Raw genomic sequence first — 13793 nt, 5'->3', positions numbered from 1 at the left:
GGGGCGGTTAGAAGACTTGAAGATGTCTTCGACAGAAGAAGTTAGGAGATTTATGGTCATTTGTTGACATTAGTAGCAGTTTGCAATAGTTCAAGAACTGAAGACACGTGGAAGCAAAGCATAGAATAGAACTCCATGTAACTGTGTATGTGCCGAACGTTGGAGAAGTAACAGTTATTGACGGTTATTTACGTTTTTAGTATATAAGTTGATTTCATTCATGTAATAAAGGTCCATAACTTTTATTAGTATTCTCTATAGAACTCAATAATCCAAGTCACATAAGAAAAGAGTTTGCGAGAAAACAAGTATGAATTATGCATTGTTCTTATTGGGATTTCTACCTAATTTCCCTACATTCAAACATTAATACCCAAGCACAAACACATTTCATCAAACTGTTTTGCAGAAGCTGTCCTTGGGATTTTTTCGAGTTTAATAGTGAACGAAAACTTGTGATTTAATTTACCAAAAACAACAATAAATAAATTGGCACGCCCAGTGGGATTCTTTTGTGCAAGAAATTTAAACTTTTACAAAAGAGTGTTTTATGCTCTTATTATTTGTTATGTTCTTCATACGTGAAATGTTTTCAATGTTTGGGTGTTTATGCGTCTGAGGAGTGGTAAAACTCTTGTTGAGATGGCACGACCAAAAAATCCAAGGTAACAGGAGTACAGGCGAGGCTAGGTTGAAATGTGGATCGCAAGTCTTCTGCCAGGTCTTCATGGAAATTGCCTTCAGACCCCGACGTAACCCTAGATCTGGATCTAAACTTATTTTGATAATTATCAAATTCTTGGTGGAATTTGAGATTTTTCTTCCAAAGATTGGGGTCAAAAACAGTGTTAACCAAGTCCATCGTGACGGATCCCAATTTTTTCTGAACGTTCATTGATTCTGAGATCTAGAAATTGAATTTGATTCATCCTTGATTTAGTGACCTATTAAGGTCACGAATTGGTAGTTCGAAGAACATGGTCTGAACCGCAAGAATCTAGATCTAAATTTTCTGAACTTATTCAACGGTGTTAGCAAAGAGAATGTGATTCTCGTGGAAATTGTAGGAATCATAAGTTGATTATCACATACGGAGCCATTGTTCCGTTCAGGAACCAGAAATGGATTTTATAGCTTCACGAAGGAACTAGAAATGATGAGAGTAGGATAACTATTGATTTTGAATAATGGCTCTGATCTCTTTTGTGGCGGGACGGGATGGACCTGCATGGTTATTAGTACTCCAACGCTGAAGTCATTTCAAGATTCAATATGAGTAAGTGAAATTGAAGATTAGATGTTGTGTACATTCTCATAGCGTGTGAATTGTTTTTATATATTGGGTCGAGTATAGTGGGCTTTTGAGACGGATGGACCTTATGGCCGATCCAAAACAACATAAAATAAATTATAGAAAGTAAAAATGGAGATCTCGGTGTTAATAGTGAGAAAACTTACTAGGAGTATATTTCATCATTATGTATCTATCATGCACATCCATAGGTCAATAATATGTTCCTCTATTCAGCTAATAATATTACCAATTGCTTCTCTCCTTCGTATCTCCTTTCAGTCTTAACATCGTGAGATCAGTGTATTACCTAATAGCCGATATATCAGACAATTAACCAACACAAAGCAATAAGTTCCACAATTATAAAGTACCAAGACTCCATATGCCGATCCATACTACAATATGTGTGAGTATTAAACCTAACTTTATCTCTAGGTGATGTATCCAATAGATGATTATCTTGGATCTAATAATGACAAGCACCTATTGATATCAAGTCACACCATGAAAACAAGTTTTAGGTAGTAAAGTTAAAATAATCATTAAGATTAAAAAGTCATCAACATTAAAGCATGAGCAGATTTACATAGAACGTCATGACCTATTTAGTACATGAATATAATGACTACATCTAACACCAACAAAGAGATTTTATTTACGCTTACTCATCGTAATGTAATTGTCAATAATCATGTAAAGATGGTCTTTGAAGTTTATATGCCCTGCCACTTAAGCAATGTTTTCGCCTTCAAGCTCCATCTCTTATTCTCTTGTTGTAAACCAAGGTGAACCTACTCCAATTCTAAACTACCTCATTCCACCAAAACTCTATTTAAACTCATATTTATAGGAAAAAATTGGACCTCTCGCTAGGCGCACCGCCCTTGCACCTAGCGAGCCTGCTTTCTTCTCCGTTATGCAATGTTGATGGTCTTCCACATGGCCCTAGATTCCTTGTCTCGCTAAGTGCATCATCTATACGCTTAGCGAGAAAACCTTTGCTTCACCATGAAGTGCTTGCATTGATTGTGCCATTTGGCCTTCTTCCTGCGGTTAGTGGGCCTATTGTTAGACCTAGCAAGCTTGGTCTTCCATAGTTTTCTTGTGGCTTGGTCTTTACATGTTAAATTGTGGTATTCCAAAAAATTTTACTTGTTTTTAGTTATTATGTACTAGAAAAGTTCAAACAGGTATTTTCTCATTTTTCATAGATAAATTAGGGGGTTTTGATATTGATTGCTTGTAAAACAAGTTAATAAGTCTCACGTAAATCTGGAACTTACCAAACAACTCTACCTAGTTTAAGGAATTCTGAAAGGCAACATGTATAGCATGGATGTTATCATTGAGAGAGTCGTTGAGCTCTTTCTTCACCTCATCCAAATCGTCCTCATAAGTTGTCACCTCCTTAGAGCGATCATCCTTCTCTTTCTAGATGATGGTCTCTACCTCCTTAACCTTGGAAGAGGAATAAGAGGGTTTCTTGAACATCTTCCAATTCTTTCTTAGTGTTGTTAAGAGTCTTTTCCTTCTTCGTCAACAACCCTTTCAGAGGGATTCCTTTTGTAGCAAGGTCATAAGGAGTACCATGTGTCTCTATATCCTTTTTAAGACCTGAAGATATTGAGTAAGCATATGAGGATTAAATTCCTTAAAAATTAATCGATTTAAAAAATATTTATTTTAAAAATCAGAGTTTAAAAATATTTTTGCGCACTTAAAATTTACGTACAAAATTAAAAATCAAAATAAATAAAAATCATTTAATTTAATAGTGGCATTAAAGATTAAAAATGTGCAAAAACAAATAGGTTTGACCAACAATATTACTTCACTTTCCATTTCATTCAAATAAGAAAAACAGAATCGGTGTTTTATTTTACTCCAATGTGGTATTAAAAATTTCTTAGTATCTTATCAAGGTAGACAATCTTATCTATGAATCTAACATATCTATTATAGTATCCACAACATGTTCATTAAATTTATATGCTTAATCAACATCAATGTTAATGCTAATATCGGATTTTCTTGACCGACCAGCTCTTTTTTTTTTAATTTATAATTGTCCTAATATTTATCCCTTCATGCTTGGCGCAAATCAATGCAAGCATTAGTAGTGGAATTCAATAAACGCAACATGAGCCAAAGAGCAAATAAAAGTAACAAAACAGCTATGCATATTGCATGTGGGAGTTTGACCAAAATAATTGCACGTGGGAACATGTATGGAACTCTCTATATAAGCAACACACTTCATCAGGCATTTTCATTCAATTTGAGCCTTGGAAGTTCTCTTTATCCATCATATCACTTTAACTAACCAAGGTTCATTTGTAACACAAAATGGCACAAAAACATATTCTCGTATCACTAGCTATTTTTCTCTCACTCCTCTTTGAGTCCTCCTTGGCCAAACATAACTCTCAAACAATAACCTACATAGAGTCCTCTTGCAATGGTACCCTCTACCCTAATCTATGCATTCGTTGCCTTAACAAATTCTCACATTCAACCATAAATGGTCCTCAACACTTAGCCCAACTTGCCTTATCCGTAAGCCTCTCTAGAGCCCTACAAACAAGAGTATACCTTTTGAATGTAGCCAAGGAACTCAAAGCAATTAATCATAACAACAAAAGGATGTATCTAACAGTGCAAGATTGTGTGGATCAGATCAATGATAGTGTTGACCAACTAACCCAAGCCATCAAAGAACTTAAAAAGTTGAACCAAGTTAACACCATCATCAATGACAAAGTGTTGTGGCACATAAGTAATGTTGAGACATGGGTTAGCACAGCGTTAACTGATGCTAGTAGCTGTGTGCAATCGTTCCCTGGTCATAGATTGAGTAAAAGAGTTGCAACAATTAAAGTTAAGGCAAAGAATGTTGCAGAAGTTACTAGTAACGCACTTGCTTTGTTTCATAGTTATGCTTCTAGGTACAAACTTGCAGCAGCTGGAACAACCAAGAAGCCTTGAAAAGCTAAAAAGTTTGCTTTTTTTTATCACCCTCTGTTTGTTGTTCATGTATATCATACATGTTTTTCCTTTGGGTGGTTTTTATATTATTATTAATCAAGTTTCATCATTGAAAACTACATTATTGTATATGTTAAAACAAAAGTGTTTAGCAAATTTTAGTGGTTATTTATTATTGACATTTTCGACCAGAGTTATGCTTGAAGAGGCTTCTTAACTTTACAGGTGAAGTATAATAAGATTGAAACTGCACATTATAAATCGAATTAAATTCACATACAAAACAATTAAACATTATATAGAGCACTTGTGTTCAAAAACATTAAAACTAGGGTGTGCCACATAAATATCATAAAGCCTGATGTTCAGAAAAACTAGGCTCAAACATCATCAACGAGCAGAAGAAAAAAAATACAACAGAATTACAAAAGCAGATACTCTGCAATAACAAACAATTTATGGTTAATCATACTTTTGACCAAAAAGTTACAAGAGACCAAAATATAATAAACAACCAGAAAAGAAAAAAAAACAGCAATAAAATATGGTTGTCTATTAATCATATGGTATTTTAGAAAATGGCAGCATATGTTTTCTGGATTCACCCAATTATGAACTTAACCAAGGAAAAACATTGGGTGATGTCTGCAACCTCCCTGTTAAAACTTCAACACCAGTTTCTGTCACCTAATAATGGAAAGAATAAATCATATTAATACGCCACTTGTGAGGGGATTCAAATAGGTTCAAATCTTCTTACTTCTAGTGTACAACTGAAATGTGCCGCGTAATAAGACATTGCAGAACACAACATTTTGCAGACTTAACTGTCTTTATCCACTTTTGGATAAAGAGCTTAAATAAATGCATATCAGATAAATGATTATAATATAAGAACTTATGTATAAGTTTTTTTTTAAATACAAAAAATAAGAATAAACTCTGCAAAATAAGAAATGTTCTTACCAAAAGAGTATGCTCAAATTGGGCACTTCGTTTACCATCTGCTGTAACAGCAGTCCATCCATCTGGCCACAATCGATCTCGCCAGACACCTATTAAAAAAATATCATTCATAAGTATTTGTTACATTACATATATAATCAAAGTTATCTGTTTAATTTTTTTTTACATATATACCTGCATTGATCATCGGTTCAATTGTAAACGTCTGACCAGCCTTCATCACACCAACTGCTTTATTTCCTGCCAGTGGTTAAGGTGTATTGCAAGTGTTCTCTTCCATGTAGTTGTGTTTTTTTCAAATACGAATTAACTAAAGGTGAATTCTAATATCCATCAAACTGATTCTACTTTTGAAAATGTTGAATTTATATCCAACAAATCTGTTTATATTTTAAAAAAAATACTGCTGAATGCTAGATCAAACATCAAAGGATGTAGAAAGTAATTTCCAGAAGTGTTTTCGCATACGCTGTAGTGTTGTCAATCATATAGCAACTATTTAACAACACTTCATACGAAATTGCATGTCACGGAACAAAAGTGGTTTTGTTGAAATTTTGCTACACTATAGCGTTGTTGTGAGCCTCTATTTGACAACACTGTCATGTAATGCTTTTAAACCAAGGAAAGGATACTTCCATAATGAGGAATGTTTGGTGCACAATGGAAAAGCTCTCCGATTCCATGACCACAATATGATTTTACCTATAAGGACAAGGGAAAATATGATCAAGGAACAAATAGATAAACCACCCAAAAGTGTGAACAAAAAACACTATGTAGGTAACAAAGAATTGAGATGTGTACCACTGAGAAGCCTGACATTGAAGCATGACGATTAATAACTTCGCCAACTTCGCGGAATCGTACCCCAGGTTTAACTGAATTTTATGGAAAATAATGAATAAGGAAGATATGGTCAATTTCTAAAAAATAAATGTAATCTTTAGTTAGAGAATTTATATATTGATTTTCGACACAAATTTGACATGAAATTTGATAACTAAATAGATAGTTAACACGGTTCAAATATGTGGTTAACACAGTTCAGCAGGTGTATACCAAATTATATTCAAATAAACATGATTGTACATACCAATGGATATTGCCTTATCCAGGCACTCATATGTGCATTTGACTAACTGACGGGACTCTTCATCCATATTTCCCACAAAGTACGTTTCATTGAGATCACCTGCATAACAACTCACATGATTAACCAAGTGTCGAATTTTACGATCTTACAGTGCAAAAGTTTAATTCACATAAATGTTAATAAACTTACCATGAACACCTTTATAGTACACAGTGACATCAACATTTACAATGTCACCATCCTCAAGCTTCCTGTGGAATGATTAAATTTCTGAGAAGTTCTGAATTTGAAAAGGATATAACTGTCTATTTTTCCACACTTAAATAGTAGTTGCATTGCACCAATCAAGTATAAAGTTACCATAGGAAGGATTAATTGAGAACATTAGAGCCTGTTTGGTTTGAAGAAAACAATTTCTTGTACAAATCTTTAGAAACAAAAAACAAAGTTAAACTTAAACGGCATTTGTAACTCAAAATGAAAATAGAAAATAAAAACACAATATTTCCTCAAACCAAACAGACTCTTCTATTCTGTAATTATAGTCAGAAAATCTATAAGTAAAATTGAGTGCTAGAAACAATGAAAAATGATACGAAGAAGAAAGAAGACAAAAACTTGGATCATTCTACCTTGCATCAGGAATTCCATGGCAGATCACTTCATTAACTGACCTGTTAGAGAGCAAAGTTTGTTCTTGATAAACACCAAATAGTCTATGAACAATGAAATATGTACAGAAAGAAAGTACCTACGTGCAGCAAGATTTTGGAAAGAAATGGTAATTGAGAGGTGATGGGTATCCTCCTGCGAAGTTAAGATTTTAGAAAAATATTACATCACTATCAATGGATATACCATATCTTGTTATACATTATCTTTTTCTGTGATGAAACAAATTGGTCAATTTAGATGCACATATACATTTTGATTCTCAAGTTAGATTGTTGAAATTCTGGGAATGATGAAATTTGGAATGGAAACTTGGAAGAATTGAGTCGCGTTAAATTGACAATAAATGAGCATAAGTAAGAGCTGGTATGATTGGAACTGAATTTGAAAAGATTCATTTTAGTCTCACATAGGAAGGACAACATGTATTAGTAGTACTTATATATTCCAAGTGGGCAAATTAGGTTGGGCCTCAAGCCTACCCAATTTTGTAAATGAGTGAGAACACACCACCAAGCCACCATCAAACGCGCGCGCCGCCGCCCGGCTCGGCTCAGGCTTGGATTTTAATTAAATTCATATTAATTAATTTTCCATCAATTCGGATTCCAAAAAATTAAATGGTCAAGATCCAAGCTCAAACCAAGCCGGCCGGAAAGCGCGTGATGGTGACTTAGTGGTGTGTCCTCACTCTTTTACAAAATTGGATACCCCTTGGGGCCCAATCCAATTTCCCCACTTGGAGTATATAAGCACTAGTAATATGTGTTGTCCTTCCTATTCACTTCCACTTCCATTCATACTAGCTCTTACTTGTGTTCATTTATTGTCAATTTAATGCCAATTATTTCTTCAAGTTCCCACTCCAAATTTATCATTCCAAAAATTAAAACATAGATCTTTTATAAATAATGTTTCCTATTTTATCAAATAAATAAGTAAATATATATGTATCAGTGTTCAATGTTTTAGACATTAGCAATGTCGATGTATCCATGCTGTTTCAAGTATCTATGCCGGTGCTTCATTGGCTTTTGTAATTGCTAAATGACAATGACATCAAGAAAGCCAGGGATCCATAATATGGAATATAATATTTTCAAAATGTAATATGATATACTTACTAAACTGAATAAAAGTAAAAGCTGAAAAGGGCTGCAAAAGTAAAACTTATTAAAATTAGTAAAAGCTGAAAAAGGCTTCAAAAGTGAAACTTATTAAAATTAGCACCTGCAGCAATAGTTGCCTCATGAACTACTCTATCAATTTCATCAGTTGTCACGCCGGGCTGAATAATCCGAGCAGCAGCATCCAACACCTCTCTTCCAATCTATGAATCAATTGTGAAATGAGAGTCTAAAGTCTGTCATTCTACTTCAATATAATAGGCAAAAAATAAACAATGTCTGAAGAACATCTCACCAAAACCATAGTTTTTCTTTTAATTTTTTTATAATTGTTTGAAATACTTTACTCCCTGACTAATAGAAATTAGTACATGGACCGAATTTAATGTAGGCAATTTCATGTTGCAGCAGTTTATTTTAATTAACAGAGTGGGTTTGTAGTAACTTCTGGTGCAGTTACTAGCCGAATAAAAATCAGAATAGGTAGGCAGTTATTGAGTGGGAAAAAGGACATGGATAGGCCAAGCTATCAAACCCTTGGAGAGGGAATTCTTGTAACTAGTCATATCCCTTCTACATTATCCATTTGTATTTCTGTTAGTTTATAATCAATCACTAACTCAGTTAAGAATTTATCTATTGAGCAAATCAATCAATAAAATTGTGTTAGAAAACTGCCACTGATGAATAAAACATGACCGAACTTTATTTGATGTGCTCCAGAGAAAAACTCTCAAGAGAGTTAGTGGTTACAAATAAATTGAAATACAAATGGTTAATGGATAATTGATAGGACTAGTTACACGAATTCCCCTCCAAGAGTTTCAGAGCTTGGCCTCTCGCTTTCCTTTTTAACACTCAATAACTGCCTACCTATCCCCTATCACCCAAGGTTGTCAAGATCTCGATTTAGATCTTAAAATCTTCCGAAGTTGCTATCTCACTCACCCCAACGATCCAAATCTTAAGTAGAATTGTGTGTTTTAGCCAAATTGTGAAAAAACTGTGAGACATTGACTATGTATGATCTTGGCCAGTTCCAGCATGATTGTCCGTTTTCCAGCCACCACCATTACAAGCTGAGAATGATGACGAGATGCAGAGGCACAACAATTAGTTCGACGGCGGTCAATTTTTCATGAATACACGGCCTACCAAAGATCAAGTAAAAATACTTCAAATATATAGTATTATTTTTTCAATTTAGTAGTATCTTACAATTTTTGTTACGATCTCATATTTTAGGATCTTAATACCGCTCTCGATCTTACAAAGATAATTGAATAGGATCTTCTAATCATAGTTACGATCTTATGTTTTACAATCTTACTATCCCCTCCCGACTTATGCAAGATTTGATCTTGACAGCCTTGCTATCCCCACTTTCCTTCCTACTTTTATTCGGTTGGTAACTGCACCAGTAGCTGATACTAGTACTACAAGCCCACTTAATGTTAACTAAAATTAAACAGCTACTAATTAAAAAAAAGGCTGCAACATAAACTTTCTATATTAAATTCAGTCCATACATTAATTTTTAGAACAAGATCCACCTCTTATAATTTCTAATAATAAGAGGTTTAACACAATTTCTTGAATAGGGGCACTATAATGCTATGTCATATCGTAGCAGAATTTTAAAAAAATCTTGGTTCTATGATATGCTTTTAAGTGCAAATACGCTATTAAGTGCAAAATGTTGTAAAATAGCGGCTGTAGCGGCATAATAGCACTTCTGTGTAGTGGAATTTGAACAACCGATATTTTCCACGATCAATAATTTACAACACAAGAAGACAAACCAGTTTTGCATTGAGTTACTAATTGACACCGTATGATAGAGTTCAAAACTTCTAGTTGACAATCTACAAGGAAAAAATGGCAGAACTCACCCGACAAGTTTCCCTCATTCTTTCAATTTGATCTGGTGACTTGATCTACAGATTAATATATCAGTTAGAAAGTGGAATAAAATAATACAGAAAATATGCAACATGATCTTAAAAGACTAAGATCAATTGAGTATGCGGGAATGTTAAATTACCTACCTCAACAGTATGCTGCAGATCACTATTGGGCTCAATTATGGGAATTCCCTAAGAAAAGATAAAAATGAATTAGAAACCAATGAATCTTCGGAATATTATGAGAAGATAACTTCAAATTATATAGGCGTAAAATGAATTAAATACTTTTTTTAAAAGAGAAACAAATTAAACACTTAAAATTAGATAAAATGCAGAGCATATAAACAGGAAGTCAGATTACTCACATCATCAGCCCAATCAGGTATAACAACATGAGCTGGGACAAACCGTTTGGGAGATATGGGATATGGCCGCAGCGCCCTTGCAAGAGCAGAAATAAAAATTGATTTCAGTAAAATAGTTGGAAAAAAATGCAAATTAAAAAAAGGAGAACATGGGGGAGAAATTTTTAAAAAAGGACTATGAATGAATTGCAAAAACATTAACACAGTGTTACTGATAATATAATCTTCTGCTATTAATTAAAAAAATTGGGATACATATAAGTTCTGAAACGAGAAAGGTTTAGAAATGCTGGAAATTTACCCAGTCCAATCATAGTAAGGAAGCTTTGGAGATCGACCCTGCCCACTCTTCACGCAATATAGCCATCCTTCACCAAGTGAGTCTGAATTCTGTGTACCAGCTGAAGATAGTTTTGCCTTCAGATGCACTGATTTGTGTGAACTCCATGAAGATTTAAAACATTCTTGGGAGCTGTTAAAAGATATAAAAATTGATTCTAAATAGTAAATATATGAAATGAAAGATATCAATACTCTGAGAATTGAAGTTTGAAATTAAACTGCAAGGAAGGTGATAGCCACTGGTAAAAATTATGGAGACAGTCAGCATTTTATGGGAACAACAATGACCCATTGTCTCTTAGGCAATAGTTGAAGAACTAAATACTCACATTATATGAATCACTGCCTAAAAAGAAACACAAAAATCATCTACACAGCTCATGTGAACAGTGTTTAAGAGAGTTTACGCAAAAACAGTAGAGGATTGAAAAATCGTAACTCGAGAATCGTAGCACAGATTGTAAGATCCTACTGCTGGTAGAAATATATATTTATATATGCATAACTATATACACATGCCCAAAAATCATCATATATAAAGAAAATAAGTTCCCAATCATAACCATAAATTCATAACCAATAAGGAATAATAATAATGATAGAGGATGAGATTATATGGTGAAATAAAAGAGTCTTGATTGATGTTGGTAACGGTAACGTTTTTTAAGAAGTGAAGCCATGGTTAGGCTTTTTAGAAGGAAATGATATGCTGTGAGAGCATATCTCTACAAATTACCATTTAAAAAATTTCAAATTAAAGTTTTAATGTGACCCGACCCGGATCCAGACCCATTTTAAAAATTAGGGTTTTTTCCCTAAAAAAACCCCCCAAAAAAGGGGTGCAACATCTCTGAAATCACGCCTGAATCGCAGCACGCCGGCATCCTACTGGAATGTAAGATCGTACGAGTTTACGTGCTAACTCGCGATCCTGCATACACTGTATGCGAAGCCTGTTTTGTTTGCTATGAAAAACAGCTATTTAGTTTTATGATCAACTGCTTCCATTTGTAATTGCAGAACAGCCCCTTATTTTCACCTTCTTTCATGTTTTCAAATAATTGAGATTAGTTTGGACGGACTTATTTGAGGATTATCAACAAACTGACATATGCACTCCTGAGATTGTTTAGCTTATGAAAAAAACTTATAGCTTATTTAAAACCAGTTTGACTTCATTTTATCTTTTCTCACAAATCGTTAATACACAAGCACTTATATGGCAAGCGAGTGATTGTTGATATTGTTATTATTGTTATTGATATCGAAAACAAGTTTGTTTTTCTTAAGATAGAAAACAAAGTAAAAACAACAACTAATTCTACAAAAACATTTTCTCAAACCAAACGCTACCTATAAAGATTCAATAACCAAAATAAGGGAACTTCAAATAACTAACACTAAAATACAATCACATACCAGAATGCAGAACCTTCCCGAGGAAGCTTCAATTCCATGCATTTCGGACACCTGATAAAACAAAAAGAAAAAAAAACATAGCAAAGTTAAAATACATTTGATCAGAGCTCAAAACTAGGTTTAACCACATATCAACCCATTTCAAATGAAAATAACATCAATTTGTAATAGAAGAAAACGAAATTCAAAAATGGCTGGGAGTTGCTTAGGCAGTATGGAACAGAGAGAGAAAGACGGAATAGTGCATACTGAAGATTTGCAGGTTTGGAGCAGTTAGCACAAGAGAGATTGGTTACGGGTGCATCGGATTCGCTGGACATGGTTTGAAAACAACTGGTTTCTAGGGTTTTGAGGATTTTGAGAGTAGAAATCTAGAAATGGGACGAAGAAGTTTTCAAGTAGAGAAGAGGAATTTTATAACTGGTGTGATGAGGGAGGTAACTCACGCTTTGGATTTGGGCCTGGTCAGTTGTCTTTTAAGATGCCAACCCCCAATTAAACCTGTCACCCGCAGCTGCTATTACATTTATGTCCTTATTAAATTTTTTTGGAATATTTTATTATATTTATTGGAATTCTCCAAAAAATATTAGAAGTTTTTGAAATTTCTAGTCAAAGTCAATGATTTTAAAAAAAATATATATATCAAAATATTAAAAAAAAAATTGCAAAAGTTTTGAAAAAAAAAAATTTGCATTAGCGGAATTTTCGATAAAATATCACATATTTCGAAATTTTATATAAACTACAGCACTTTTTGTAATTTCTGATAGTGTAAAAAAAATTTCATGAAAACAATAAAAAATTCATACCGACAATTTAAAAATAAATTATCGAAAATTTAAAATGAACTACTGGAAATTTCGTTCACACATTTGACTCAAATTTTTTCATAGATAGTTTGAAAATTATGAAAATATGTAGGAGTGTCGTGTTTAATTTGGTGGGTGGCAGGTTAAATCCTCTTGTCTTTTGTCGGATAAACTCATTGGGCCTGGAGGTCCATTTCCTTTATGCTTTGTTCATAAGATTTAAAGGGGATCGCTTATTGCACCCTGGTAGGACTGGAAATGAGTCGAGTCGAACCCGTCGTCAGCTCGACTCGACTCGATAAGAATTGGTTTAGCTCGAAACTCGACTCGAGTTCGACACGAACTTTTTTTTAAGCTCGAACTCGACTCGTTTTAAGTTCTTGAACAACTCGGTTCAACTCGTTAGGTTTAGTTCGTTAGGTTCAGTTTGTTTAGTTCACGGACTAAAAAGTCATTTTTTAAAGTTTAAATTTTTTTATTATATTTGACATTTTAAATTATTTTTTTTAAAGGGAAAATATTAAAACAAAATAAAGCTTTCAAGAGATAAATTTAAATGTCTAATTCAAAAACTATTCTTTTTGAGTTTAAGTTTGTCTCAAAAACTATTACAAATATAATAAAATAGTACAACAAAAACTATTAGAAATTGATACATTTCCATCACAAAATGATTATTCAACTTCAATCTTCATTATACCAACTGTCAACTGATTTATTGTCATAGCTAGTAAGGAAAGGATAACCTGCAAGATGGAAGAGGATAATTTTTAAGCCAATTAAATTCATATATCAGAATACCAACACA

The 13793-nt window shown here is 33.6% G+C and overlaps 2 protein-coding genes across 2 annotated transcripts; one reads left to right on the top strand and one right to left on the bottom strand.

Annotated features, from left to right (window-relative positions):
* The first annotated feature begins 3583 nt into the window (after positions 1–3583).
* Positions 3584–4357, top strand: LOC127101327 (pectinesterase inhibitor 9). Its single transcript, XM_051038703.1, has one exon. It carries the CDS (start codon positions 3641–3643, stop codon positions 4277–4279), a length of 639 nt encoding a protein of 212 aa, XP_050894660.1. The 5' UTR covers positions 3584–3640; the 3' UTR covers positions 4280–4357.
* A 193-nt stretch (positions 4358–4550) lies between these two features.
* On the bottom strand, positions 4551–12661 carry LOC127101326 (methionine aminopeptidase 1A). Its single transcript, XM_051038702.1, has 16 exons — positions 12423–12661; positions 12174–12224; positions 10714–10884; positions 10413–10488; positions 10189–10236; positions 10033–10077; positions 8244–8343; positions 7097–7148; positions 6974–7015; positions 6531–6592; positions 6342–6440; positions 6053–6126; positions 5881–5950; positions 5420–5485; positions 5246–5334; positions 4551–4966 (listed from the first exon to the last, which is right to left on the bottom strand). The coding sequence occupies exons 1-16, from the start codon at positions 12491–12493 to the stop codon at positions 4889–4891; spliced, it is 1194 nt and encodes a 397-aa protein (XP_050894659.1). The 5' UTR covers positions 12494–12661; the 3' UTR covers positions 4551–4888.
* Between the last annotated feature and the right edge of the window lie 1132 nt (positions 12662–13793).

This window comes from Lathyrus oleraceus, chromosome 7, assembly GCF_024323335.1.
Source record: "Lathyrus oleraceus cultivar Zhongwan6 chromosome 7, CAAS_Psat_ZW6_1.0, whole genome shotgun sequence".
In the NCBI taxonomy this organism is placed as follows: Eukaryota; Viridiplantae; Streptophyta; class Magnoliopsida; order Fabales; family Fabaceae; genus Lathyrus; species Lathyrus oleraceus.
This window is presented reverse-complemented; position numbering and strand designations above follow the sequence as displayed.

Coding starts and splice junctions, on each gene's coding strand:
- LOC127101327 (XM_051038703.1), top strand. CDS start 3,641: ATGGCACAAAAACATATTCTCGTATCACTAGCTATTTTTCTCTCACTC.
- LOC127101326 (XM_051038702.1), bottom strand. CDS start 12,493: ATGTCCAGCGAATCCGATGCACCCGTAACCAATCTCTCTTGTGCTAAC. Junction 8,344..10,032: donor GAATGAGGGAAACTTGTCGG/GTGAGTTCTGCC, acceptor ATTGATTCATAG/ATTGGAAGAGAGGTGTTGGA. Junction 7,149..8,243: donor TGAGGCAACTATTGCTGCAG/GTGCTAATTTTA, acceptor TTAACTTCGCAG/GAGGATACCCATCACCTCTC.